The sequence below is a fragment of the Prionailurus viverrinus genome, chromosome B4 (genome assembly GCF_022837055.1).
Source record: "Prionailurus viverrinus isolate Anna chromosome B4, UM_Priviv_1.0, whole genome shotgun sequence".
In the NCBI taxonomy this organism is placed as follows: Eukaryota; Metazoa; Chordata; class Mammalia; order Carnivora; family Felidae; genus Prionailurus; species Prionailurus viverrinus.
This window is the reverse complement of record NC_062567.1, coordinates 120,141,203-120,167,947: the sequence shown is the minus strand read 5'-3', so window position 1 is coordinate 120,167,947 and position 26,745 is coordinate 120,141,203. Positions and strand designations below refer to the sequence as shown.

Sequence of the window (26,745 nt, the reverse complement as noted above, 5' to 3'; positions counted from 1 at the left end):
GTGTTTACACTGTGGCCCTCCTCTATGTGGCCCAAGATAGCTGATGGAGCATCTTAGAACAACATTCTTGCCAGCAGGAATATTTTTAAAAGCAAAGGATACATACTGGTTGTCTTTTTAGGAAGTATCCAGAAGCTGTCTTGTGACACTGTAACTTATATCCCATTGTCTAGAATTTAAGTAAATGGTCACACTTAGTTTCAAGGGAGGCTGGGGAATATACTCAGCTGAAAATGAATGTTTCCAGTACCATGGAAAGAGGGAGAGTGGGTATTGGGCAATGAGAAGGAATTCCTGCCAAAAGGACCACCCACAGAGCTCCTTAAGTCATATCACTTAGGTGCTCACCTATGCACTACAAAATCAAAGTTTGATCTTGTGCCGGCCAGATCCAGATGCCAATTCTGGCAGCATCACTTAATCAGCTGTGTGACCTCTGAACCTTTTCCCATGCTATTAAACATAGGAATAATACCTCCCACTTAGGTTCCTATAGGATGATGTGAGATAACTGGTGTGCATAGCACAGTGCCTGGTACACAGTAGACATTTATTATTGCTCACATTTATTATTATTATCATCATTCTCTCCACATATAAGACTCTGCATTCTCTGTTCCAGGCTTTAGACCAAGTTGGGTGTGAAAACATTAACAAAGCTCCCAGTGGTGGTATTTCTTGAACAATTTCACACCCTATCCATTAGCCAGATGTGTTAGAGCAATGAATGGCTGCTCAAGAGAATGCTTTTATCCTTAGTTGTCCTTTCCTTTCTGTCTTTGTTGCATGGTGTCAAACAAGACAAAAGCAATTAATAAAGTTCTCGCACTGGAAGAGATGACAATTAGAATCAGCAGAGATCAGAAAGGAGCTTAAAATGATGAAGGGAGTAGTGGGATTTTTAGAATACAAAGAGTATTCATTTTGACTTCACTGTTTATCAGGTCAAGCAAACTATTGTGGAAAGTCAGTCTGGAAAAGAGTAAGGAATACATACCTCTTTGGCACTGTCCACTCTGCTATATCAAGTAAATGGGTTAAGAGGCATACGGAGCTTTATTTTCCTCTTAGAAGATGCTCCAAGATGCACTAAGCTCCTCCTATTGTTTTCTATCAAGGCAGGAACTTGCCCTTCAAATTGAAAAGTATTGTAATAGAACTATTTGGTGCTTAGGCAGACAGGAGTTTCAATCATGGCTTGGCCACTTAATAGGTGGGTGATCTTGAGATATTAATAGACTTTTCTAAGGATTAGTATTTTCAACTGTAAGATAAGGATAATAATGGTGTCCATCTCATAGGATTGTTGTAAGAATTAAATGAGATAGTGTATGTATAAATCAGATGCCCCCAGGTTTTCTGGTATGCTAGGGTCACACTTTTATCCACTATCTACATAAAATGGCTTAGAACCCCTTTCCACATTTCACGGGAAGTCCATGCACTTCTCCAAATCTCTGAATATTTGGGGCACCATGCTTCTCCTTAGTTCATTCCACAGTTTTCTTCTCCACTATTTTCCACTCCTATTGTCACTCTTGAAACTGTCATAGTGTGTCACCTGCTGCTTCTTCCATAGTTCATCTAAAAGATGAATCAAGGATAGGAAAACATGGAGACAGGAAAGTCGTGAGTGCCTGAAATTTTGTGGGAGCCCTGAGAGCTATGAACAAAAAGACTTGAGGGGTATCTGGGTGGCTCAGTTAGTTAAGCATCCAACTCTTGGTTTCAGCTCAGGTTATGATCCCACTGTTTGAGTTTGAGCCCTTCATCAGGCTCCATGCTGTGGGTGTGGAGCCTGCTTGGCATTCTCTCTCTCCCTCTCTCCCTGCCCTTCCACAGCCCCCCTCTCTCTCAACAAATAAATAAACTTGAAGAAGAAGAAGAAGAAGAAGAAGAAGAAGAAGAAGAAGAAAGAATGAAGGAGGAAGAAGAGAAGGATGAGGAGGTGGAGGGGGAAGAAGAAGAAGAAAGAAATTTGATGCAATACATTGCTTGCCTGGATAAAGGGGGAAAGGAATAACAAGTAAACAAAGGTGACTGTAAAATTTTGAGTCTAGATAAGCAAGAGGATGATGGTGCAGATCTGGACAAGTCCAGAGGAATATTTGAACTTGGTCAATGACATAGATGTTGACTTTGGTTTTAGAGATACTGATTCATAGCCATAGTCAAGACAATTCCCATGGCTCATTATTGGTGCTGGTTCAAAGCTCAGAGAGATGGCAGCCCAAAGAAACAGGTTTGGAAGTTTCCTTGTAAACATGGTAGCCAAAGTGTGATCACTGTCACTCCAATATTTAAATATTAAGTTATTTTTTTAAATAAAAAGGAAGAGGGGCACCTGGGTGGCTCAGTCGGTTGGGCGTCTGACTTTGGCTCTGGTCATTATGTCACAGTTCATGGGTTTGAGCCCTGCGTTGGGCTCTGTGCTGACAGCTCAGATCCTGGAACCTGTTTCAGATTCTGTGTCTCCCTCTCTCTCTCTGCCCCTCCCCTGTTCATGCTCTGTCTCTGTCTCAAGAATAAATAAATATTAAAAAAAATTAAAATAAAAAGGAAGAAATAGAATTGCCATTTTGGAGTCTCACAAGAACTGAGCATCATCTCCCCAAAAAACCATTTCTTCAGACCAGAAACTGAGTTTTTATTCATTGTTATTTTTTAAGTAAAATTTAAAATTACAGCATCATAACATTGCAGTTGGAATAGGCCTTAAAATGTTCCTGGTCCAAATTCCTCACTTACATATGGGGAAATCGACCTTCTAGAGAGTCCAGGAGAGTTATCCTTGTCCACTCATGCTGAATAGTGATGCCAGGTATCCATAACCCACTAGTAGAATTTCTGTTCTTCTTTGCTCGTTTTTTCAGCTACAGTTCAGCTACCAAAGCTTTGCTTTTAAACATTTTACCTGATTAAAAATGTTCTTTCCAATTAATGTACATACACAGGCAGTGAGGAGACAGGGTAAATTAAGGAGCCAGAGGGTGTGGATGTTAGTCCCATGCAGAAAGAATTGGCTATGTGACCTGAAGGGAGTCATTTAATCTTTCAAGATCTCAGTGTTCTGGGGCACCTGGGTGGTTCAGTCGGTTGGTTGAGTGTCCTACTTTGGCTCAGGTCATGATCTCACAGCTCGTGAGTTCAAGCCCCGTGTCAGGCTCTGTGCTGACAGCTCAGAGCCTGAAGCCTGCTTCAGATTCTTTGCCTCCCTCTCTCTCTGCCCCAACCCACTCGCATTCTGTCTCTGTCTCTCTCAAAAATAAATAAACATTTTTAAAAAATTAAAAAAAGAAAATATCTCAGTGTCCTCACTTGAGCAGCAAAGAGATTGGTCTGAATTAGCTCTGAAATGCCTTGCAACTCTGATGTTCCTGGGTTCTTGGAGGTATCAGCTGTCTCCAACTGGATCCACATTTTCTAATCCCACACAAGATGGAGAGCAGGCCCATTCCAGTATTTGGGGAGGCCCATCAGGACAAGAACTGGCCTTTCTCTGTGGGGGCTGGAGAGGGGAAGCAGCTGAAGCAACACTATCAGTTTCCTTCCCATTCAGAAGAGAACAGTCGAGCTCCTCCCAGGGGAAGCCATTTGGATTTTGACAGTGCAGGGTCTGTCTTATGACGGGAATGGAGGACTACTGTCAAATGAGGGTGCTTAGCGGCTGTGATTCTGAACACAAAATCAAAGATGGAAGGAAATCCAAGAGGTCCTTGGGTCCAGTCCCCTGTCTCTATCTAAGCCTTCCAAGGCAGATGGTTGTCATTCTACATTTAAAGATCTCGAGGGCAGCTTCCCACAGCGCCCCGGATCAACATGTTTCCCCCTCACAATCAAGAAATTCTTCCTGGTATTTAAGTGGAAACACTTTCAGTATAGCACTAGTTTGTTTACCCTTGTCTAGTCCTCAGTGGAGATGAGGAAGAATATTGTGTGGAATAATAACCCTTCTTACACCTGGGAGTGGTAATTAAGTCATCTATTAGCCCTTTGGGGGGGGGGTAAATATTAACTCCATTTTCCACCCAGTTAATCTTTTTTTGTTTTTACTCCTAGCTGGATTCTTTCCAGCTTCTCCAAATGAGTCTTAAAATAGGAGGATGAAATCTGAGTTCCCACTCTAATTAAAACCTCAGCAATGCCAAGTTTTGTAGAAGGATTACTCTCTAGGCTTTCATTTCATAATTCTCAACATACGCCTGCCTCATATTACAATTTTGTTGTAGTACTTTCCTGCTGACTTGGGGCCCACAGCTATTTTGCTATAGTACTTGTCTCTGCCAGTTGGAGCCCATTTTTGTCCATTTAAACATCTTCCTGCTTTTAATGACCTCCCCCATTCTACATTGTTAAAGGTCACTTTAAATTATTTTTTTCTAGTTTATTTTATTTATTTTGAGAGAGAGAGGGAGCAAGGGAGGGACAGAAAGAGGGGGAAAAAAGAGAATGTCAACCAAGCTGCATGCTGTCAGCACAGAGCCCAATGTGGGGCTAGGTCTCATGAACCGTGAGGTCATGATCTGAGCTGAAATGAAGAGTCAGACACTTATCCAACTGAGCCACCCAGGTGCCCCAGGTCACTTTAAATTCTAACCTTACCTTCTAATATTTGAAGACCTTTTCCTGATTTAGTGCAATCTGAAAAAACATTCTAGTCTATTATTTCATTGAGGAAGGAGTCTCAATTTTCTTCCAATACCCATAAGCATGGTTTGAGCATGAAAAACAATGTAGTAACCCCTTTCCAGTCATCTATTCAACAAACATCTTTTCAAGCACTCATGGTAAGCACTATGCATACATTGATGGATAAATCATAATTTCTTCATCCATTCAGCAACATGTACATACAATGCACACAAAATGGATTTATAAAGTACCTACTCTTTGCAGGCCTGTGGTGGGTATAGGGCATATAGAAGTGAACAGGACATAAAAGGCTCTTCCCTTTATGGATCTCACATTCTAAGAAAAATGGAGGAGGGAGACAAAACACTCGTCAACCAATAAATAAACACTACTTTGTCAAATCTTGATAAATGTTCTGAAAGAAAACAATGGGACAATAGACATCAGAGTGGTGGCTATCTTAGGAGAGACCTCCCCAGGCAGGGAGGGGGACTCTGAAGACCTTATAGTCTCACAGGGTTCTGCTCTTCTGAACCCATTCCCTCTAGCAATCCAACCTTGTTCATGGTCTCTTCTCCCAGACCCAGAACTAACTTTTGCTGGGATGTTAATGGCTGATAATGTACTTTCCCTAGTTAATTATTTATAGTTCCAAAGGACTCTTTCATGTTCTTTAATCAAAAGAATAGATAAAAGAAAGGAATTTCAGGATATAGGTGTCTTAGTTCCACAAGAAGTTAATAGACATACCTGGAAAACAAGGGTCTAGTGGTCCCTTAAGTGTGGAGATAATGGACTTCAATAGCATCACATAGATTTCTTCACTGTAGAGTTTCTCACAATCTTGAATAGGTTGATGAACGTTAGGACTCTTCCAAATGGATGTTTACAGCTGTTCCCTAAGCTCTTTGCATGGACTCTGTGAAAGAATATTCTTTGATAAATGCCAGGCTGAGGAGATGTCCTGGATCCTTTGCTGTCTTTTGATGTAGGGTTTGGCATTTGGGATATGATTCCAAATCATAAGCACCCAGTGTGCAGGTCAACCTTGGATGTTTCTGAAAGATTTGGTAACAAGATGAGCTTCTCCATGAGCCTGGGACTGTGCTTCTCTTGTTTCCTTAGATCATGAAGCCTTTTGAGAGTCTTTTGAGTGTCTTGAATAGCCTTTTTCCAGGAAAATCCACAAATATACATTATTACACATGATGCAGAGGGGTCACAGGCCTCCTACAAAAATGTGTGCACGGACTAGATTTCTAAGGACGTGTTCAGTGTTAAAATTCTAAGTTTCCGCTCTCAAATCACACTGACCTCTTGGTTCATATTTTTGGTTAGCCTGTGAGTTTTTTGAGACTGGGTGTTCTACCACCTCCCAAACTCCTTCAGCTTTGGCGGAGTGCTCAGTACACAAGGATGCTAATAAGTTTCCCTATGCCTTTAGTCACCTCCTCAGAGGGTCCTGTGGTGGCTGCTGCCTGAGAAACATCCAGGGAGGGTGAGGAGACCCCCCAACAAAGAAGTACCAGCCAACCCTGGGGATACCTGGTTGGCTTCCCAATTAGTGAATGAGATCATTTTCCCTCTGATCTTTTCCAGAAATAGATCTGTGAAGAAAGCGTGCACTGAAATGACCTAGCGAGGCAATGAGAAGGAAGTGACTAGAAAGGGAATTATTAAAAACCCAACTTCTTCTTTAAAAGGGAAATGGAAACAGGGACCTGGAGGAGGGTTATAACTGCCAAGCCAGCAGTGGCTCCTGCTTTCCTCTCCATGCTCCCAATATGGATTTCCTGCCTGCAGGGTACCGTTTGATTTAGAGCTATGAGAGCCTCACACACACTCTCATGAGAAGGGCTTGGAAAAGAAATAGAGCAGCATTTGCCCTCTTCCTGCACTTCTGTATGAAGGTAGTTAGATTAATTAACCCTGTTTCCTCAGCAGGATTGATCCTGACACTTGAGAAATTTGATGATTATGTGTAGCCTGACTGACAAATAACAAATTAAGATTTTTCTTTTTTTGCAAAACTGAATGTCCTCTGGTTTATATAACCACCTTGGTTCTATAGGCAATCATCAGTGGCGTATTTCCCTTTCACTCTCCTTTGCCATGAGTTTTGAATGAACCATGAAAGGATGTTTTGATGATGTGGTCCTGAAGGTGTGCCAAAAACCCACCCCATCTTTTTGGCTTCTCTGCATTACCCTGGGAGGTTATAAAGGGTGAAGGCATAGAAAAAGTAGATTTGGGTCCTTGGGAAGTCTGTCTTCTGAAGTAAGTTTTACAATTGAGCAGATTGGCTTGAATACCCACCTGACAATTTTGAAAGCCTAAAAATAAATTGAACCTGGTACTTAGAAAAGGTGGCTTTCAATATCAGAGGACGTCCCTGTGTTTCTAGCTTTCCATGTGGTCGGGGAATTTGTTAAGGCTCTAATTTCCTTCCCTGCGACCTGGCTTGTCTTCAGGTGCTAGCTGGAAGTCAGAATGACACAGACTGTGCAAATAAAAAATGCAGGGAAGGGGAAAAGGTCAACATGTGTTTTTTGTTTCAGTTTAGTTTCTTACTTTTGAGGGTTATGATTTTTTTTTCCTTTTTGCAATAAAACTGGTCCTGCTACCAGACTAACATATGGATACCTTTATTAGGCAATTATCAAAAGAGATATCAAGCATTTCAGGAGTTTTTAAAGCGTAAGAGGTCTTTCCCAGAACTCCTGTCCTCATTGGCCCTTTCCTGCTTGCTAGCGTTCTACTAAATCATATATTATATATACCCATTGGAAGTCTGCATCATATATAGGCATTGGCATGGGCATCACCTGAGAACTTATTGGAAATACACATTCTCAGGCACTGCCTCAGACCTACTGAAAGAAACTCTGAGGATGGGGCCTAGTGATGTTGTTTTAACCAACCCTCTAGGAGATACTGTTATGTTGGTCATGTTTTGCACACTGACTGCTTCAGGAACCCCCACAGATTTATAAATCTGAAATTTATCCTTGCATGGAGGTTAGTGGAGACAAATTGTTGCTGGAGAAGTTTTACCATTGGAAATCAAAGGAAATTTCAGATTCATAAATCACTTAAACTTTCAATTTTCTCATCCAGAAAATGGGGACAATTCCATGTGCCACATAGGGTTGTTGAAGTGGCTGAAGGACAGAATGTGTGTGAATGTGATTTGTGAACTGCCAAGCACTCTATGCAGTTACCCCTAGAGTTAGCTATACAAATCAATAATGCTGAACCAATATTATGAACTTCAGGCTCATGGGAAGCAGGGGTGGGGAGAAGGGCACAGGCAGGGACTGTGTCTCTTCTGTCCTTATCAGTACTCTAAACCCTGAGCTCAAGCACATAATGGCCATTAATTGACTTTTTGCTGAATAATTATAACTAACATTTGGTAAATGTTTACTCACGCACTCATCAAATACCCTTTGAGGTGGGTACATTCTGCATCCCCCTTTTTGGATGAGAACTGGATGTTAAGTAACTTACCCATGCCCACAGTTAGAAATGGTGGAGCCAGCATCTGAATTTAGGCAAACTGGCTCTGGTGCTCTGACTTCACTGCACAGCCTCACAATTAATCCATGAGTAGTAATGCTAAGGGTACTCTGTGCCACTCACTGTTCCAAGCTTTCCTGGTGCCTTCAGTCATCACAATCTGATAGAGGTACATACCATTATCATCCCCCTTATTAATATAACTTATTCTTATACATGATTTCAAGGAGTAGAAAGTTACATGAATAAAGACACTTACTGCTATATTTGTTAAAATAAACAGACACAGAGACTAGCCCTGATGTTGGATTTCTTCTTACCAAGGTAAAAATATCTTCATATTACATCTCTGCGTGTACTGTTTGTCCATCTGACTTGCCAGTTCACTAATGAATAAACATTTATGAAGTCCCTGATTAGTGCCCAGTGCTGTGCTTCTAGACACAGAGATATGAAACACAGTTTCTGCTCTTAAGATGCTTCAAATCAAGTTTCAAAAATGGGCCAGTCCTCATAAAACAGAAAATAAAGGCCAATAGATAGTTAAGTGCCAGTTATGATGCATAAATAATCATTTTATACCTTCAGAGAGGTTAGAGGGAATGAAGTCTTCAGACAAGAAATTTAACAAGGGCCTGAAAGAAACTCCTCTTTTGGGTTGGATGGGGAGGCCAATGGTCAGGGATATTACTCCCTAAAAGTAGATTGGGCAAGAGTCTGGCATTCCACAGAGACCTTGCACTCAGAAGGAGAACAGGAGGAGAGACTTTTGTCTTTACAATACAAATCCCTCCACTCCATACAGTGGGGTGTGGTGCTGTCTCCCCACCCGAGAGAAGAAACCTCATAGATACTTGGTGGTTTTGAAGATTGAGAACCAGTGTGTCTTGTCATCAATTTCATTTTCCCTGGTTTTACTTCTACTTAACAATCCTTTGGATGCCAAGCCCAAGTCTTGGTTACACCCCATGTTTCCTTCAGAGGAAACTGTACTAGTAACTGAAAACAGAAATGGTTCTTTTATTCTAATTCATGGGATGCAGGTAAGATTCCTGTTTGTGCTCCACCTTGGCTGGTGTCTTTACTAATCCTCAGACAATAGCTGGATATAATTCTCTGTTTTGATCCTTTGGTCTTCCCTTCTGGTCTTTATGCAAAGTTGTGGGCTTTCATGAAAATTGGATTGTCTGACAATATCTTCTGACTCAATAATTCCATTCCTGAGGATTTATTCTTATAAATTATCTCAAGGAGTAGGAAGTTATGTGCATGAAAACACTGCTACATTAGTTAAAATAATGATAAAACTGGATATAGCCTAAATGTCTAGTAACAGGAAAATGGTTAAAGAAATAAATGATGAAAAATCTACTCAATAAAACATTCTTCTGCTTTAACATTATAATTCTGAAGATCATGTAACAATATGGAAAATGCTTGCAATATAATGTTAAGTGAAGAAAACACGATACTGCATTAAATTTAAGCTGTGACTGTAGCTATGTCAAAATGATGTGTGCATCTGGGTGAGACCTAGAAAAAAATTTTTTTGAAAGCCAGAAAAAAAATTTTAAATGAAGATAATATTATTTGTTGAGATACCAAGATTATGGGTAAAATTTCTTTATTTCAATTTCTGCTAAAGTTGTTATAACTTTGGCAATTCAAGAGAATTGGAAACAGGATAGACTGGCTACTGCCCCTTCCTCAACTGGAAAGAATCACAGTGTACTGGGTGAGATGTGAGTATCCCATACCCAGCTGTGCCCCAAACTGCAGGATTACACAGACTTCTCTCTCAAGGGCAAAAGCCATGGATGGCATTCCTTCTGATACTCCTGGAATACCAAGTATAAAACTGTTTACTGCATGTGCTCAAGCCTTGGGGTTGGCTGACATAGACAGCCTCACCCATATCCTTCATAGATGTTAGCATTACATGCCTTTAAGAATCTAGCCATATGATTTGGGTCAAGTTACTTAACCTTGTTAAACCTCCATTTCCTCAGATGTAAAGTGGGTATAGTAATAATGTCTATTCCATGTAGTAGTTGCTCTAGGACATAAATGGGAAAAAGACATAAAAAGTAATATTTACTATAGTAGTTTAATAGAAAGTACTCAACAAAGGGAAGCTATGGGTAATGTTTTATTGCAAAAGTCCCCCATTGTTCTAAATGTCAAAGAAATAAGTTTAAATATAAAATGAACAAAAGAATTAAATGCTGCCTTTCAATCTCAAGAGAAACTTGGGTTTAATGGAAAAGTTTCCAACCTCATTTGGTTATATCTTTGGGTCTTATTATAGCTCCTTCTCTCTTATTAGCTCATGATTATTTCTAGGTTTGAGTCTTGTCAAGTGTTCTTGCTGTGTGAGGAGGTTGTCTGCACTACAGTGTTTAAATCATTGTGCAGGGAGTTTACCCAAGCATCAAACAAAGTAGCATGGTCTGCATAGTAACTCTGACATTTGAAGAAATGCATAATTTTAGGCCAGATAGAAGGCTAGAAGAAAGAGACACTGCTGGTGATACCACAGATGACTAACCCAGATGAAGGAGGTGAGAAGTCTGGGAAGCCAAGAGCCACAGCCAAGGACAAGAGAGGAATTTGGTTTGAAAGGAGAGTGTTAAGACATCAACAGCCTGGAAAGAGAAGTCCAGGGTAATTTGTGGCTTGTTGAGTACCAGGAAAAAAGATGTGGCAAAAGAAGGCACAGATGTTGTGAAGAATGCAAGGAATTTATGACGATTCATAGTCTGACTGCAGGAAATGCCTGCCAAGGGCAGGTCTCAGTGGACCATGGGAGCACTGGTTCAGGGAGAAGATATGTGAAGATCAGGACTTCACAAGTGACCTTTACCAGAGTATCATCTTGAACCAAAAGCAAAGGAGGAGAAGAGGTAGAAGACAAGAAGTTGTTTGAGAATAAAAATAAATGTTAGCAAGTCTTTAGAAGTAATTAAAATGTTTCTAAACCAACAGCCCACCTTTACCTATCACTCTTTTCTTTAAAAGTCAACAGTGACTTGCACTCACAGTTCTCTTATCACAAACCCTACTACTCAGTCAAAAAGCTTTGCTTCTCTCCTCTCATCCCAAGTATACAAAAGTTGTTATAAAACCTTGAGGATCATTTCTTCTCATCATCCTAAAGGTTTATACATGCAGTTTTTATACAAATATGCATCTAATCGACATGGTGGGGATTATAGAGACCATACCTATCAAGTGGTCAAAGGATTTGATATTCTCCTTTCCCACAGATGTGGGGGGCTTGGTGTAGTGTTGCAAGGAAGAAGGTACTTGCTGGAATGCTGGGAAGGGAGAATGGAGGCTACCCTGCTAAAAGACTATGCATCAGAAGAGATCTTTTAGCCTCTGAACTTGGGCCCTCACTTCCTGCTTAAGTTAGGACAGAGCTAATTATGCCAAATTATTAGCATAAGCAATGCCTCCATGCAACCTTCCCAGACCCAGATCTGAGCCAAAGAGAGCAGACAGAAAGCAAGTGTTGTGGGAAATAAAATGTCCCACAAGCAGTTTTCCTGGCCCAGAGTTCCTGCACAAAGGAGCCTCCCCAGCTATATTAGCCCTCATGTCCCTTGTTCCTAATGAGGCTAACTAATTCCCCAACCATGGACAAAGGTTTTGTGATAAACTGAAAAATGACTTCCGGGGCAACTGTCTTTAGTTCTCAGAAAGTAAATTCATGGAAGTGAGTGACCGGCCAGAAGGCCAAGAGGCCATTGCTTCAGAGTGGGGTCCCAGAGCAGAGCGATGTAGTTATTCACAGCATGTTTGACTATGTGAGAAAAAAATAAAAATAAAAGAGTTTGGTTTCTCTTTGATGATTTCTCAATATCACAAGATGAAAGTACTTTTCTTTGCTGAATTTAGTAAAATAAATAAGAGAAACAGAGAATTTTCTTCATTGATAATATTTGTTAAATAGCATTAATAAGTTTTGAAGAGGTAGGCATGGTAACAGTCTTAGATGAAATACAATTAAGAAAAGTTTTTATCTTGGAGATAAGCTACAACTTAACCACACCTCTCTCTCTCTTCTTATTCATAATTTACTTCTTCAACTCAGAAAAAAAAATACTTGGGGGAAGGAGGTTGGGATGAGTGGGTGGCTAAAAGCTAACAGTTTAGTGATTGCCAGATTACTAAGAAACCTCTTTAGTTGACCTCCAGTTTGCTATCATGTCCAAAGATATATGAAATTATAAAATACAATAATTTGAGGAAAGCACTTAAAGTCTCTTGGTCATGTTTAAGCAATCAATTAAGAGAAAAGAGAGAGAAAATATAGCAGTTTAATAGAAATTTAATAGAAAAAAAAAAGAAACAAAGGATGGTCTCATGAGTCCAGATTTTAGCCGAAAGTTCCTGAAATAATATAATCACTCTAAATAAGTTATTCAGCCTCAGTCTGCATACCTGCTTGGTATTTTGATAAATACTATGACTTTCTTGAGAACTTCTTGTACAGATTTTTAAACTTTAATAACCTTAACATTAGTTTATTTTACTACAAAAGGGAGTGATGTTTGAAAAGACATGTTACAATGGTCATCTTGTAATTTTGCTCTGGGCAGATCTTGGGTACCAAAAGTAGAGATGATGACCTGTCTGGAAGTCTGTTCACTTTATCAGAGATGAGACAACATGTAGTTGTAGCTAGGATTTTCCAGGGAAACTATGTATCTGTCCCTCTGGAAGGAACTGAATATCATATAGGATTCATATACTATTCATAGACACCAAGGAAACCAGTGAAATAAAAATCAGCCACAGCAAGGGTTACAATGCTTAGCACTTTAGTCAACAACATTAGCAACCTTCCTAGGGCTTGTCACTTACTCATCTTTTGAAGATGCAGCTTCGTGAAGGGTAATGATCAAAGGTGGTGCCCAGGATTTCACGCTAATCCTCATTTCCAAGTGCCCACATAAGTGAAGGCCATGGCTCACTTATTCCTCAAAGCCTTCAGGACCCTGATTTTCAGAATATAGTTTGGTTCTTTCTACTGTTTCAATAGCTCCAATAAATGACTCTCTTTCTTATCCTGTTTCTAATTCACACCTGTATCTTCCTTGAACCGGCTTCTGCAATCCCCATAGATGGTCTTGTCCTCTCCTCTTACTCAAACCCACCTCCACGTTGGACATTCCCTATTTGCCTCCATCAAATTCAACACTGATCCCTGCTTTCCTTAAATTCGGCCTATAAATCTTATTTTCATCTAAAATTAAACCTGACAAAGAGGAAACTCCTTGTTCTCTCATCAAACTTCTCTTCACTATATGTTTTCCTATTATTAGGGAGAAGCACTGATATGCCATATACACATTATTGATTAAAAAGTGGATAGCATAACCATCCAGATAATCCTGAGTCATACTATTAGAAGGAGCGCTTGATACTATAAGTACTTTGTTTTGTCGATGTGAGAAAACTAAATCTCAGAGAGTTCGGGTGACTTGTGAGTTTGCACAAAGGATCTGAGGCAAAAATCCAATGTTGTTTTCAGTATACCACATTGCCTTCTTTTTATTCCCTCTCTGCATATGGCATGGTTCTAGGTGCTACAGAAACACTTCCCAGGACCTTTCGGTTCAGGAACAACACTGTTCACAACACCGGCATGAAAGGGACATCACACACAACCCAACTGGCACTGAAGTGAGCTCCGTGTAGTTATTTATATCATGTAACGCCCTAACCACCTTTTCTCTCCCTCCTCTTCTCTGTGTTCAGTCTGTCGCTGACTCTGGCTGTTTCTTCTCTGCAGTGATGCCAAGGGCTGTCTCTGCTGCTGTGGAGGCTGCCTTCCAACAGCTCACTCCCTGATGCAGGCCCAGTGCCTCTCCTTACGGGCCTCCACCTCCCAACACTCTCCTTCAGACACGCCAGACTGCCCTGGCAGCTGTCACCCCCTTCACCTGCCATCCTGACCGTGTCACACCCACCCCTGGGAAAATCTCCAGATGCACCCTGAGCAAAACACAGAGGCCTGAGTGAGGAGACTGACAGGGAACAGGGCCCCTGAGAACGCAAGGCAGGTGCCAAGTTGCAAAGAAAAGAGAAATGATAGACTTTAGAGTGAAACTAAAAATAAAGAGAATGTGTTTTAATACCCTTTTGGCTGATTCATCTTTCTGTGGCACCCGAGAGAGAGGCGTTACCCTCTATTCACCAGTGCCTTATGTTTTGCCTACAAGGCCTCTCTTCTCACATCTGAAAGAGTAAACGAACAATAACAATGCAAGTGTAGGAGATAATGTTGGTAGCATGGCTGCAATCTCCAGGTTGGAGCCAGACTCATCTTACAATTTCCGTCATAGCCTTTCTCAAAAAAAAATTAGATAACTGAAGTCCATATATGCAATTCCTCAATGTCCCTCCGTATTCTTTCTCTTGTCTGTTTTCATCTCATTCAGGCATGGGTCCAAGATGGAGTGGTGATTAAGTGGGCCTGGTGACACTGTATACTTGCTGACTGCTTATTCCCAAAGTGTGGTTGGCAGGACAGGGAGCCCCACTTTCAGTCATTCCAGGGAGAGAACTAAACACTAATTCCCGTGAAGTCTGCATAGCATCAACTTTTGTGCTAAAATTCATCAGTGGTAAAAACGTCAGTGGCTGTCAATAGCAGGGGAGAAGAAATAGAGGAAGAAGAGAAAAGAAAGAGATGAGGCATGAAGCAAAGTAAAAAGAGAAAGATACATAGGCTGGTTGAAAGTGATTGGGAAACCACTTCTGATCATCTATTTTGCCCATACCCATCTCATGCCTTGCAACACTGTTTTTGAAATAAGCAGATGGACGTGGATGCTAACAGTGAAAAACTGTTGGGGAGAAATATAAGGTAACAAAAGGTCAAGATAAAGCCCATATGACTTTGCTTTGTTTGACTTGATATGAGGATCCATTCTGAGGGTGTCTATTCCAGATTAAAATTATTTAGAACAGGCTATACAGCATGTAGTTTGAATATCCTTTAAAAAGAACAGTGATTCATTTATTTTAATTGAGAACAGTCCTCCTTTATCTAGAAAGGATCTTTTTCAACCAAACTTTGGAAAAGATGTATTTTTAAGAGGAAGAGAGGAAGAGGATACCTGCCCAGCTAGCTATGTTATCCAACTCAACTCCACTCCATAATAATAATTACTATTATAGCTAACATTTATTTTAGGCTTTACTGTGTACCAGACATTGTGTAAAATACTTTACGTACATTATTGCTTGATCTTCCCATCGGTCCTGGGACTGATGTGTACTCTTTTACATATGTCCATTTCATACAACCTTTGAGTCTTAGAAGATTTTGGTGCCTTGCCCAAGGTAAACAGTAGAATAAGTGGCAGAATCCAGGTCTGTCTGACTCCAAAACCTGTGCTTTTAGCCAGTGCACATATTGTCTCCTTCACTGGTATGACTGATGTCACTGGCAGATAATACTCTAATCCCATAATATGTTCTAAATAATTGAAACTACATAACTAGAAAATGGTAGCTAACGTATATAGCAGGCCCAACTGAAGTAATTCAAACATAAAAATGACCTCTTGGCATTTGATTATCTTTTACCTTAGACGTTGATAAACCAAACCATTCCCTTAGGACAACATTTCTGTCCAGCAAAGCATTTCTCTTGCCAAAGTATAATTTTGTTGGCTACATCTATCTCCTCCAAGCCCTGGAATCAGACCTAAGCTAGTAAATTGTGCTGTCCTGGCAAGACGCTCATCCTCCAGGGCATTGTATCAGACTAAAGCAATACATCATGTTGCTTCCCACTCTGTTGGACCATTTATCCAGAGTCCTAAAACGGTAATGTTTCTTCTCTGAGTCTCTAGTTTTCTTGTCCCTGGGCCTTGTGCTTTAGCATCCTGATCTTAGAGATGGAGGCGAATTAAATCGCATTATTTTTACACCTGTCCTTGAGTTGAGGCTTCCAAAAGAAAGGAGGGTTTAAAGAAAGGGGAAGCCCCATAGATCTCTGTTTCATTCCTTTCAGACCCACAGACACACATTCACTTGATTGGGTAATGAGAATACTTTGATCTTTTGGGGTTGTAGGGATTTAGTACCTGAGAAAGAGGTGCTGAGTGGTGGGTGTAGAGGTGGGTCAAATAGGGCCAAGATTCCTAGAAAAGATGACCTCGTCCAACTGAGAAGTATTGGGACCAGCAAACACTGGCAATTAAAAATTAACATAAACCAGAGTGAAATCAATACCAAAATGTGATAGGTTTTCCAGAAAAGTTCATGACATGTAGTTCATAGACAAGAGGACATTTTCTCAGCGTTCACTTTTACAGATGCCAAAGGTCAATCCTACTTGGAAAGATCCTTCTGCAGGGAAGCAGAAATATATAGAGTCCACTACAACATATAAGGCAAGCAATAGGTATATATTTTAGAAAAAATTCTTCAAAAACAATCTTAATTTCAAAGTGTTTTATAGTAGCTTTGATATGATGGTAAGTCACTTGACTCCCTGATACACGTGTATGTATATACCATGTTATTCTAAGTGCATAATGATGTGCCTGGCCTACAGTCGTGAAAGCTTCTTTCCATATCTTTACTAAGCACAATGGGACATATATCTCAATAACTGTTTTCATTCAAGTGTGATTTCTACAGAATTTGTTTAAAAGGTAAAATAATGACTCATCAAAAGGCCTTGAGTTAAATGCAAATCCTATGAATTCACCCATCAGTGTATTACATGTTGGGTTTGAATAAACAGTCTTATTACAATTTTCCTTACATTAGGAATTCACAAAAGGAGTCCAGTTTTCCATATAAACCCATAAAATGTGTAGGAAGGATTGAGAAGTGATTCTCACTTTTCCACAAATGAAAATAGCAATTAAAATGCTAAAATAGAGACAACTTTAAGATTACTTATATTTTACTCAACTTTCCTACAGTATACCATGCAAAATTATGTCAACTGAATGATTTTTTTTATGAGACAAGATGGCCCATGGGGAAATGTTGCCTTAAGAAACTAACCATTCTGAGTTACTCTAAATTGTCAACATGCCTGGAGGTTTTGGATAAATAGCTGGTGTAAGAAACCTAATTTTTTGGCTTCTGTAGATTCTCAGTATAGTATTTAATTTTGTGATCAATCATCAGTTAATCAAAGTTAAATGGAAAGTAGTTTATTATTACTTAATAACCCCATCTGTGTTTTCTATCAAACGCATAATCATGAATTTTCTAGGAATAGCCAGCTTGAATTGTCTTACTTATTTTTTTCTGCTTTCAAAATATGATTGACTTTAGAACCTACTCCTATTAGCAATTTCTAAAGAATAGTTTTATTCCTCAGAATCCAAAAAGTAGCAAGGTGTTTTTTCAGAACTGGATATTTCTTTATTTGCAAAATGTTTGCATTTTTCATTATTTAAATACTGATTCTTGGGGCTCTTGGGTGGCTCAGTCACTTAAGTGTCTGACTCTTGATTTCAGCTCAGGTCATAATCTCATGGTTTGTGGGATTGAGCCCTGTGTTAGGCTCTGCACTGAGTATGGAACCTGCTTGGGATTCTCTCTCTCTCCTTCACTCTCTCTCTGTCTCTTTCAAAATAAGTAAATAAACATTTAAAAATAATTAAGAAAAAATAAATACATATTCTTCAAATTAGTGTCTCCTCTTGCCACTGATAGGGTTGAAATAATTAAAGTAAAGCTTTCTCAAGAAGAGGGAAGTTTCAAAGGAAATTAAAATTGGGTACAGCATCCCAACTGTATTCTGAGAAGCCTATAAGAAACACAAGCATATATAGCAACAGTAAAGGTAGTACCATTTTTACTAGTAATGAACAATTAGAACTCTTTGTTCTAGAAGTGATGACCCCAGTTAAATCTCAGAATTACACCTTCTCCTTCAGAGATGGAGGGAAGCAAGTTGCTTGCATCCATGACAAAATGTGAGACTCAGCTAATTGGTGTGGTTTTGATGATGCCACAATTCTGCCCAAAACCCTTGTAACTAGCAAGTTTGCCCTGAAGATTATTGAATTACTCCACTGACCATGCATTATTTAAAGGGAAGTGCTATTATTATAGAAGCCAGCTGCTTAACCATTGGAATTCTGTCTGTTGGCCAACTTTCAAGATACAGCAGTGCACTGTGACTATGCATTATGTCTACACATAGAGCAGTCAAAGCCTAGGTTAGGTGGTGGCCAGCTTGTCTGCTAAGCAATATTTGATGTGCATGCTTTGGAGAAAAACTACTGATAAAATAAATATATAAAATTTCAATGTCAAGATTCTGTCAGCAAGAAAACTTCTGTGAAATTTTATACATGCGTTGTCTCTTCATGCTAATGGTTGAGTGAGTAGATGGTCATTTCTTAATGAAGTGACCAGTACCACAGAACTCTGGGACTATACTAGTTGTAGAAAGGTCTATCCCTTTTCTATTCTATTTGTTTTGTGGCAGTTTCAAGGGAGAAAAATATTTTAAGACTCTTGGGGAACTCAAGTGACAAATAGAAAAAATATTTTTGCTTTCTAAGTTAAAAAATATTTGAACCTCTTTTTTGAAGATAATGTAAGTAGCTTCCAACCATATTGAATATTTGCCCTAGAAGGGTTTTCTCCTACATTTCTTTACTTGTTAGAGAATCTTTGAAATAGGACCATGGCAGTCATATGTTGTGTACAATACAGGAGTATGCTCCTAGGATCTCTGGCAGGTGTTCAGACAGCCTTTACTTAACTGTTTCTAGAAATGGGAAGGTCATTACCTTTAAAAGAAGTTTGTCCCATTTTTAATACTTTTGAACACAAATTGCTGGTTTTTTTCTTATACTAAGGCAATATTGTTTCCTGTTCACCTACCAATTCTGACTCTGCCCACTGGAGTAGAATTACATAGTTACTAATGAGGAGCTTTTATTTTTTTAAAGTTTATTTATTTTGAGAGAGACAGAGCATGAGCTTGAAGGGGCAGAGAGAAAGAGAGAGAATCCCAAACAGGCTCTGCAGGGTCAGCACAGAGCCTGAGCTAGAGCACAAACTCACGAAACTATGAGATCATGGCCTCAGCCAAAATCAAGAGTGATATGCTTAACCAACTGAGCCACCCAAGCACCCTACTAATGAGTTTTTAAAGGTAAGGATAGAACAATTCATTCCATCTCATTTAAAAATTAATCATAATAACAATAGCTGTAATTTAGATGTCATTTAAAAAATCCCTATTTTAGGCAGTCGGTTAAGCGTCTGACTTCAGCCAGGTCACGATCTCACGGTCCGTGAGTTCGAGCCCCGCATCAGGCTCTGGGCTGATGGCTCAGAGCCTGGAGCCTGTTTCCAATTCTGTGTCTCCCTCTCTCTCTGCCCCTCCCCCATTCATGCTCTGTCTCTCTCTGTCCCAAAAATAAATAAAAAACGTTGAAAAAAAAATTTTTTAAAAAAATCCCTATTTTTCTCAAAATTTATACTGGAGCAAATTATTTTACTGCCTTTCTAGCAAACCACATAGTTTCAGACTTCTAGTTTTGACCATACCAACAAATGTCATTATTTTTTGTTTTGTTTGTTTTTTAGAGAAAGAGCACAAGTGGGGGCAAGGGGCAGAGGGGGAGAGAGAGAGAGAGAGAGAGAGAGAATCTTAAGCAGGCTGCATGCTCAGCGTGGAACCCAACACGGGGCTTGGGATCCAAGCCCAAGACCCTGGGATCATGACATGAGCCAAAGTCAAGAGTTGGACACTCAACTGACTGAGGCACCCAGGCACCCTTTTACTTTGTTGTTAGAAAAAAAGCAATATGAGTATACTTGTAGTGGGAATGCAAAATGGTACAGCCACTATGGAAAACTATGGAGGTTTCTTAAAAAATTAAAAATTTAATTTTCATATAATCCAACAATTCCACTTTTGGGTATTTATCTGAAAAGAATGAAACACTAATTTGAAAAGATTTATGCCCCTCTATGTTCACTGCAACATTATTTACAATGGGCAAGATATGGAAGCAACTTAAGTGTCCATCAATAGAGGAATGAATACACAAGATGTAGTATATAGTATATACAATGGAATATGACTCAACCATAAAAAAACAGTGGAATTTTGCCCTTCGTAACAACACGAATGGACCTAGAAGTATCACACTAAGTGAAATAAGTTAGATTGAGAAAGACAGATAACATACGATTTCACTTATATGTGGAATCTAAAAAAACAAATGAACAAACAAATCAAAATAGAAACTGACTCACAGATACAGAAAACAATCTGGTAGTTGCCAGAGGGGAGAGGGTGAGGGATGGGCAACATAGGGAAGGGGATTAAAAGGTACAAACTTCCAGTTATAAAATAAATGAGAAACGGGGATGCAATGTGCAACAGAGGTAATAGTTAATAATATTGTAAAACTTTGTATGGTGACAGATGATAGCTAGATTTATCATGATGATCATTTCATAATGTATAATGTTGAATCACTATGTTGTACACCTGGAACTAATATAATAGTGTATGTCAATGATACTTCAATTAAAAAAGAAAAAGAAGTAATATGAGGTATTTGAAAGATAAAGGACAAAACTTGACCCTCAACTATGGCCTCTCAATTAGTGAGAAATGTGTTTTTTTGTTACATATCTTGATATAGAACCAGAAATCAAGCCTATAGCATACTTCAAAGGATGAATTAAATTTCAAAAGGTCATAACTAAACACTTATTATATTCATATATTCCAAATGAAATACAGTTAGTCCATTGTAATATTATGAATAGTCAAAGAAAATCATCTCTCTAGAATTATGGTAGCTAAAGACAACCAGTAGTTACATTTATGGTAAAAATCCAAGTTTTTATACCACCATTTCAACAACATTTAAAAAAAAAAGCCAAACAAATATGGACATGAGGTCAATTTTCTTTATGGAGCATTACAGAAAAGTCCTAAATTTCTGTTCCTAAATTCATTGACCTAGAAGCACAGCTATTTTATAGAACTGAGCCATGTCAAACTCTGAGATCAGCTAAGAGAGGTGACAAAGCACATGCCCAGTATGTGTTATTATTTTTGCTATGTTGATGATTACTTTCTATTTCATAAGAGGAAATAGAACTGTGGTGAGTTTCATGGCTATTGAGAATCTCCAAGAAGGGAGTATGCAATACATACAGTGTTTTCTGCCTTCCCAAGATTAAGGTTGGTGTCTTCCTCTAGAAGGAACATTATATTAGAGATGCATGAAATGGAAATGCTAAAGAGGTCCAGGCATTGCAAAGCCTATCCCTCTCCATATTCAACCCACAAGGATGAATTTTGAAATCAGTTGTTTCTGAATTAGCCAAGTTTGAAGGTTTTTGGAATCACCTTTACCACCCTACCTCCAAGCATCAGATTACTATTCTATATTACACAACAAACGAATCCCAATTATGTCTCATTAAGAAATGTATACTTTTGACAAAGAGCAATCATTACCCGTGATGGACAACAGGGATACCTCAAGGTAGGCTGAGTCACTTTCTCCTTCACCCTAAGAGAAAAACCAAAGTGTATCAGCTACTCTCAACTGGCTGACCCCTTCAATCTCTTGAAATAACCACTTAGCAAGAAGTATGTAGAAGTCCTTTGTGGATTACAAAGAACCATGTAAGCTCATTTGTGTCTTTCCTCTAATTTATAGTCCCAGGAAAAGATTATAAAAACAAAAAACAAAAAACAAAAAACAAAAAACAAAAAATATTGTTTACATTGCCCAAGGGACTGGTCGAGTCTCAGCTTGCCAGGGCCTGGCTGGCGAGAAGAACAAGTCTTCTGCACTGGTAGATCCTCCAATGGCAAGTGAAAGCACTGCTGAGGCCTCATGTGGGGCCAGCTGACTGGTCCCTCCCAAACCTCTCAACCATGAGGCGCCCACAGGGTTTGCCCCTAAGCAAGAAAGCAGACCCCACCCAAAGAGACCACAAATGAACCCTCACTGAGTTACTACCCCCCAGCTGCCCTAAGTATGACAATAAACCTGCCTTACAGGGAGGAAGCATCCCCAGGCTCCTGTGCCAAACATCAGGAAAACATTTGGGTTTGTGGAGGATGCCATGAATGGTTGGCCCTTCAAGCAGCAAGGCAGCCAGACTAGTTTGGTAGCAGGCCATTACCATGGGTCTGATCTTCCCTAACGAGGGAGTTCAAAATATACATGAAGATTTTGACTTTCAAAACTCCATTCTGAAGAATGGTGTCATTATGATACAAACCTAAGACTTTTTATTTAAAATATAACATTATCTTCTCTGTCAGGAATAAAGATCAAATAAATGCCAGATTGATGAGTTGGATTCTTCTGGATCAGTGGTTCACAAATTTTCTTCCATGAAGCCTGGATATCAGTGCAGAAGACCCAGGCCCCCTACCTCCCTTGGGAGGAGAGAAAGCCAAGATCCTGTCCCCCTGCCTTTGCCCAAGCCAGAGCAGTTTCACTTTTGTCTGTTTTATCTATTGGTATATAAGCAATATTTGACTCAACAGAAGTTCTACTGTGACAAACAGTTTACAAAGAATTCAGGTACATTTTAAGTTCCTGTAAGCTTGTTTTGCCCTCTCTTTTAGTTGTAGAGCCAGGAAAAGTGTGTCCAAATCAAAACAAAACAAAATAAAACTAAACCAAAACCTACTTGCCAAGTAAAGAGGTCTAATTGATTTGTAAATATCAAAAGAAATTTGATTCATCATATGCCCTCTGGGCAATTAGAATCACATGAAAGATGGACACTTAGTTCATTCTGTCTCAGTGTAGTAGTTATTCTATAAGAAAACAGAATTGATTGCTCTGGTCTCTCTAGGGTGAAAGGAGAGGAAGCCCTGTAACACTAATATTGCTACCAATTCCAAGTTCCAAGGCTTCTGGATGCAGCTAATACAAAAGCTGTTTCTTCAGAGACCATATAAGATCCCGGAAAAGGATACTCAGAGAAGGTGAACCAATATTTATTTAGGACCTGCTATATGTCAGGGGGTGTTCTAAGCACCTTTAGTGCATTTTTTTCATGTAATCCTTAAAGAACCTTATAAGAAATATATTAAACCTACTTTACAAATGGGTAAACTGGGCCCCAGGAGGCTTAAGTGTCTTGTCCATAGCTACTCAACAGATCTCCTGGGCTGTCTGAGGAACTTGAACTTTGCAGGGAATAGATCTGAGTTGGAGCCCTGGCTCCATCCCTTACTGCATGAATGACCTTAAGCAACATCAGTAAAATGAGGAGCCCTTTGAAACTCAATCTGATGTTACAATGGAAGCAGTTAAGCAAAAGAGTAAACACTTGAGCCATCCTGTGCATAAAAACTATGTAAATTTGCTAAAAAGATGAAGAAAACTTGAAACATGATCTTCCTTTAATTAATATTCTTAGCAGCCTCCAAACTAAGGGAATATATAAGGAAAGACTGGGTTTGGGCATAGATAAGATCCTTGACTACAGGCTTCTGAGAACTTGAGAATTAACAAAAATAAACTGCATGGTGCATGAGTTAGTGCTAAGGAGTGTAATGCAGAGTCTAGAGACACACTGTGATCCAGAAGAATCTGTGGGATCAGGAATTGTTGGGGAAGCTTCAGGAAGAGGTTGAGGTGTGTAGGTTGACCAGGTGTGGGGAGAGGAGAGGCTCCAGGGGCTGGGTGGAACTGTGAAGATAGCTGATTCCCCTCTAAAGCCAGGCCCCTCTGTTTGATTTGTACAGACAAGCCCACGGGGTATGGCTCCAGCAGTCGGAGGGCACCTCAGACAGGCATCGTGGATGAGTGCTGCTTCCGGAGCTGTGATCTGAGGCGGCTAGAGATGTACTGTGCACCCCTCAAGCCTGCCAAGTCTGCCCGCTCAGTCCGTGCGCAGCGCCACACTGACATGCCCAAGGCTCAGAAGGTAAGCCAGCTGTTGGGGAGGGATCCAACATCCTCAAGAGACTGAGGTATCTTATGCCTGTGGGTAGACCAAACAGAAACTATGTCCCATAGTCTCCTGGCTTCCATGTCAAAAAACCACCATTCTCACCTCAGATGTCCATCCCTTTGGTCACTCCACATTGCAAAGTCTCCTTTTCACTGCTCTGGACAGTCTGATACTGGAAGACAATGGAGAACAGTCACTAAATGTGAGCTTTGGTATCAGATAAAACTGAAGTCCTAGCTTCACCAGTCACCAGCTGAGAGCCCGTGGCCAAATAACATAACCTATCCAAGCGTTAGTTTCATCGGTAAAACTGATACAATACCTACTGCATCAGGTTGTTTTAAGAATTAATAAATACACATGCAATTCTTTTCACGTTCTGCACAAAGTAACTGTTGGACAAGTGTTAGCATCTGTCATAATTAAAATTAATAACAAAGCACAAAACTTTTCAAGTCCTGGTATTCTGCAAAGATGCAAAGAAAAAAATGTGCTAAAATGAGAAGTATTTGAAACTCACATTCAATGGCAAACCTGATTAAAGAAAAATATATTAAAAACAGAAATTTCTGTTTGGTTCTCAGAACACCTAGAAATTTCTAATGATCAAAATCTGTAGATGTCTTTTTCTATGAACTAGACTTCAAACAAACCTCAGAGGCACTATTTATGCCATCCAAAGCAACATAAATCATCTAATACACATTAGCCACTTGATAAATTTTGTTGAATGGGTGAAGAAATGAGTAGAAGTGATTAAATTCTAGTAACTAAGTAGAAAGAATGAGAACTAAAGAGCAGGTGGTAGGTGAAGGAGAAAAAAATAAAGTGAGGATGGGTGAGTAAGGAAAGAAAAGCTCTCATTAGGGTCTCCTTGGGGGCACTATTTAAAAAACCAAAAACCAAAAACCCAAACAAAAAAAAACTGCAGTTTTACTCTTTGGAGGCCAAACTAGCATTGTGCAGAAAGCATAAGAAGAGAAACCAAGAAGTTCACAATGACACATTTACTGCTTCCTGGTCCTAAACTGCAGCTGAGCCTGGAGGAGGACCAGGGAGCTTAGCAGAGATGTGACCCCAGGGATCCAGCTTGAATGATGGAAAGGGACTGGGCACAGTCTGGTGCAGAGAGAACACAGTAGCCAATGGGTGAGTCAGGGAGGAAGTACCACAGAAGTAACTCAGGAGAATGTGGCTGAGAAGTGTGCTTGCGGGGACAAAGACAGGTTAATTCTTTCTCTTCCTAGGTGGCTCAGTGCCTCTCAATTTCCAGTTGGGGAGGGGGTGGGGATTAGAGATCAGTCCCAAAGTTCTAGAAGCTTGGTTCTTGTGACTGAGGCCTAGACATCCCTCCAGCACCAGTGCTGTCTCCTGTGCCACATGGATCCCGGGCATTCTGGGCTGACTCAAAGGCTCTGTCTTCTGGGACACCAAGGGAACCACCTGTTCTCAATGCAATTATTTTTGTGATGTTTACAGTATCATCCCCCATCTACCACCAAGAAAACGAAGTCTCAGAGGAGAAGGAAAGGTGGGCCAAAGAAACACCCAGGAGGGGAGCAGAAGGTGGGGACGGAAGCAAGTCAGCAGATGAAAGGAAAGAAGAAAGAGCAGAGAAGGGAGACTGGAGCTAGAAACTGAACACAGAGGCAAAAAGGAAAATGGAGGAGAGAAGGACTAAGCAGACAGAGGCAAGGACGATGAGAGAGAAGCAGACAGCGATAAAGAAAAGTGGGAAGTGCTATAGAGGAATGAAGAACAGTAGGCCTGGTGGAGCTAGATAATGAATGTGATGGAAGGAAGAGAAGTAACCTGTTGTAGAATGTGGATAACAAACATGGAGACAATGGAAAAGAAAAACGTAATGCTCAAGGAAGTCCAAAGAAAGACAGTGGCAAGAATGAAAAAGAACAAAAATTATAAAAAAGGCAAATAAGACACTACATTCCCCTCCCCCCAAAAACAAATGAGAGTTAAAGAATTAAGACAAAATTCAAGGCTTTTACATGTATTTTTAAATCTTGTGTGAAGCTATTATAGAAGAATTGCCCATGTCAATATATGTCCAGAGTTAAATATTAGCCCAAAATTCTCAGCAAGACTGAATTGTGTCATAGAAGTTCCCAGATTTTCTTTCCTGCAGTGTCATTGGAGGCTGCATTTCTTAGTCAAGTCCAGGTTGAGGCCAAAGGGCATCCAGTATTTGCTTAAAGGCCTATGAAGCCTGTGGGGTAACCTGCAAGAGGAGTCATTGAACCTTTTCTTTTTTTGCACTTTGGAATCAGATATAAAAGATGTATTGGTCTGCTTGGGCTGCCATAACAATCGCCACAGACTGGGTGGCTTAAGCAACAGATATTTTCACACATTTCTGGAAGCTGAAAGTCCAGGTGAAGGTGTTGACCTCATTTTAACTAAATTACCTCTGTAAATACCGTATCTCCAAATAGGAAACAGTTTAGGTATTGGGAATCAGGACTCTAGGTACTGGGAGTCAGGACTTTAACATATGAATTGCTGAGGAGAGACACAATTCAGCCCAGAACAGATTCCTAATGTCTGATCACTGCCTCTGATTCTATCTCCTATAAACCTGTGTGTATGTCTATCTGTCTCTGTCACACACACGCACATACA

The 26,745-nt window shown here is 39.9% G+C and overlaps 1 protein-coding gene across 5 annotated transcripts in view; it reads left to right on the top strand.

Annotated features, from left to right (window-relative positions):
• IGF1 (insulin like growth factor 1) overlaps positions 1-26,745 on the top strand; it is a 77,849-nt gene that overhangs the window by 31,543 nt on the left and 19,561 nt on the right. For 2 of the 5 annotated variants that reach the window (XM_047868255.1, XM_047868256.1), the window contains exons 3-4: positions 23,900-24,081; positions 25,588-25,749. In XM_047868255.1, the coding sequence (XP_047724211.1) occupies positions 23,900-24,081; positions 25,588-25,749 (344 nt within the window). Of the gene's footprint in view, positions 1-23,899; positions 24,082-25,587; positions 25,750-26,745 lie in introns of those variants that run through there. The other 3 variants (XM_047868258.1, XM_047868259.1, XM_047868257.1) reach the window with 2 other exon arrangements.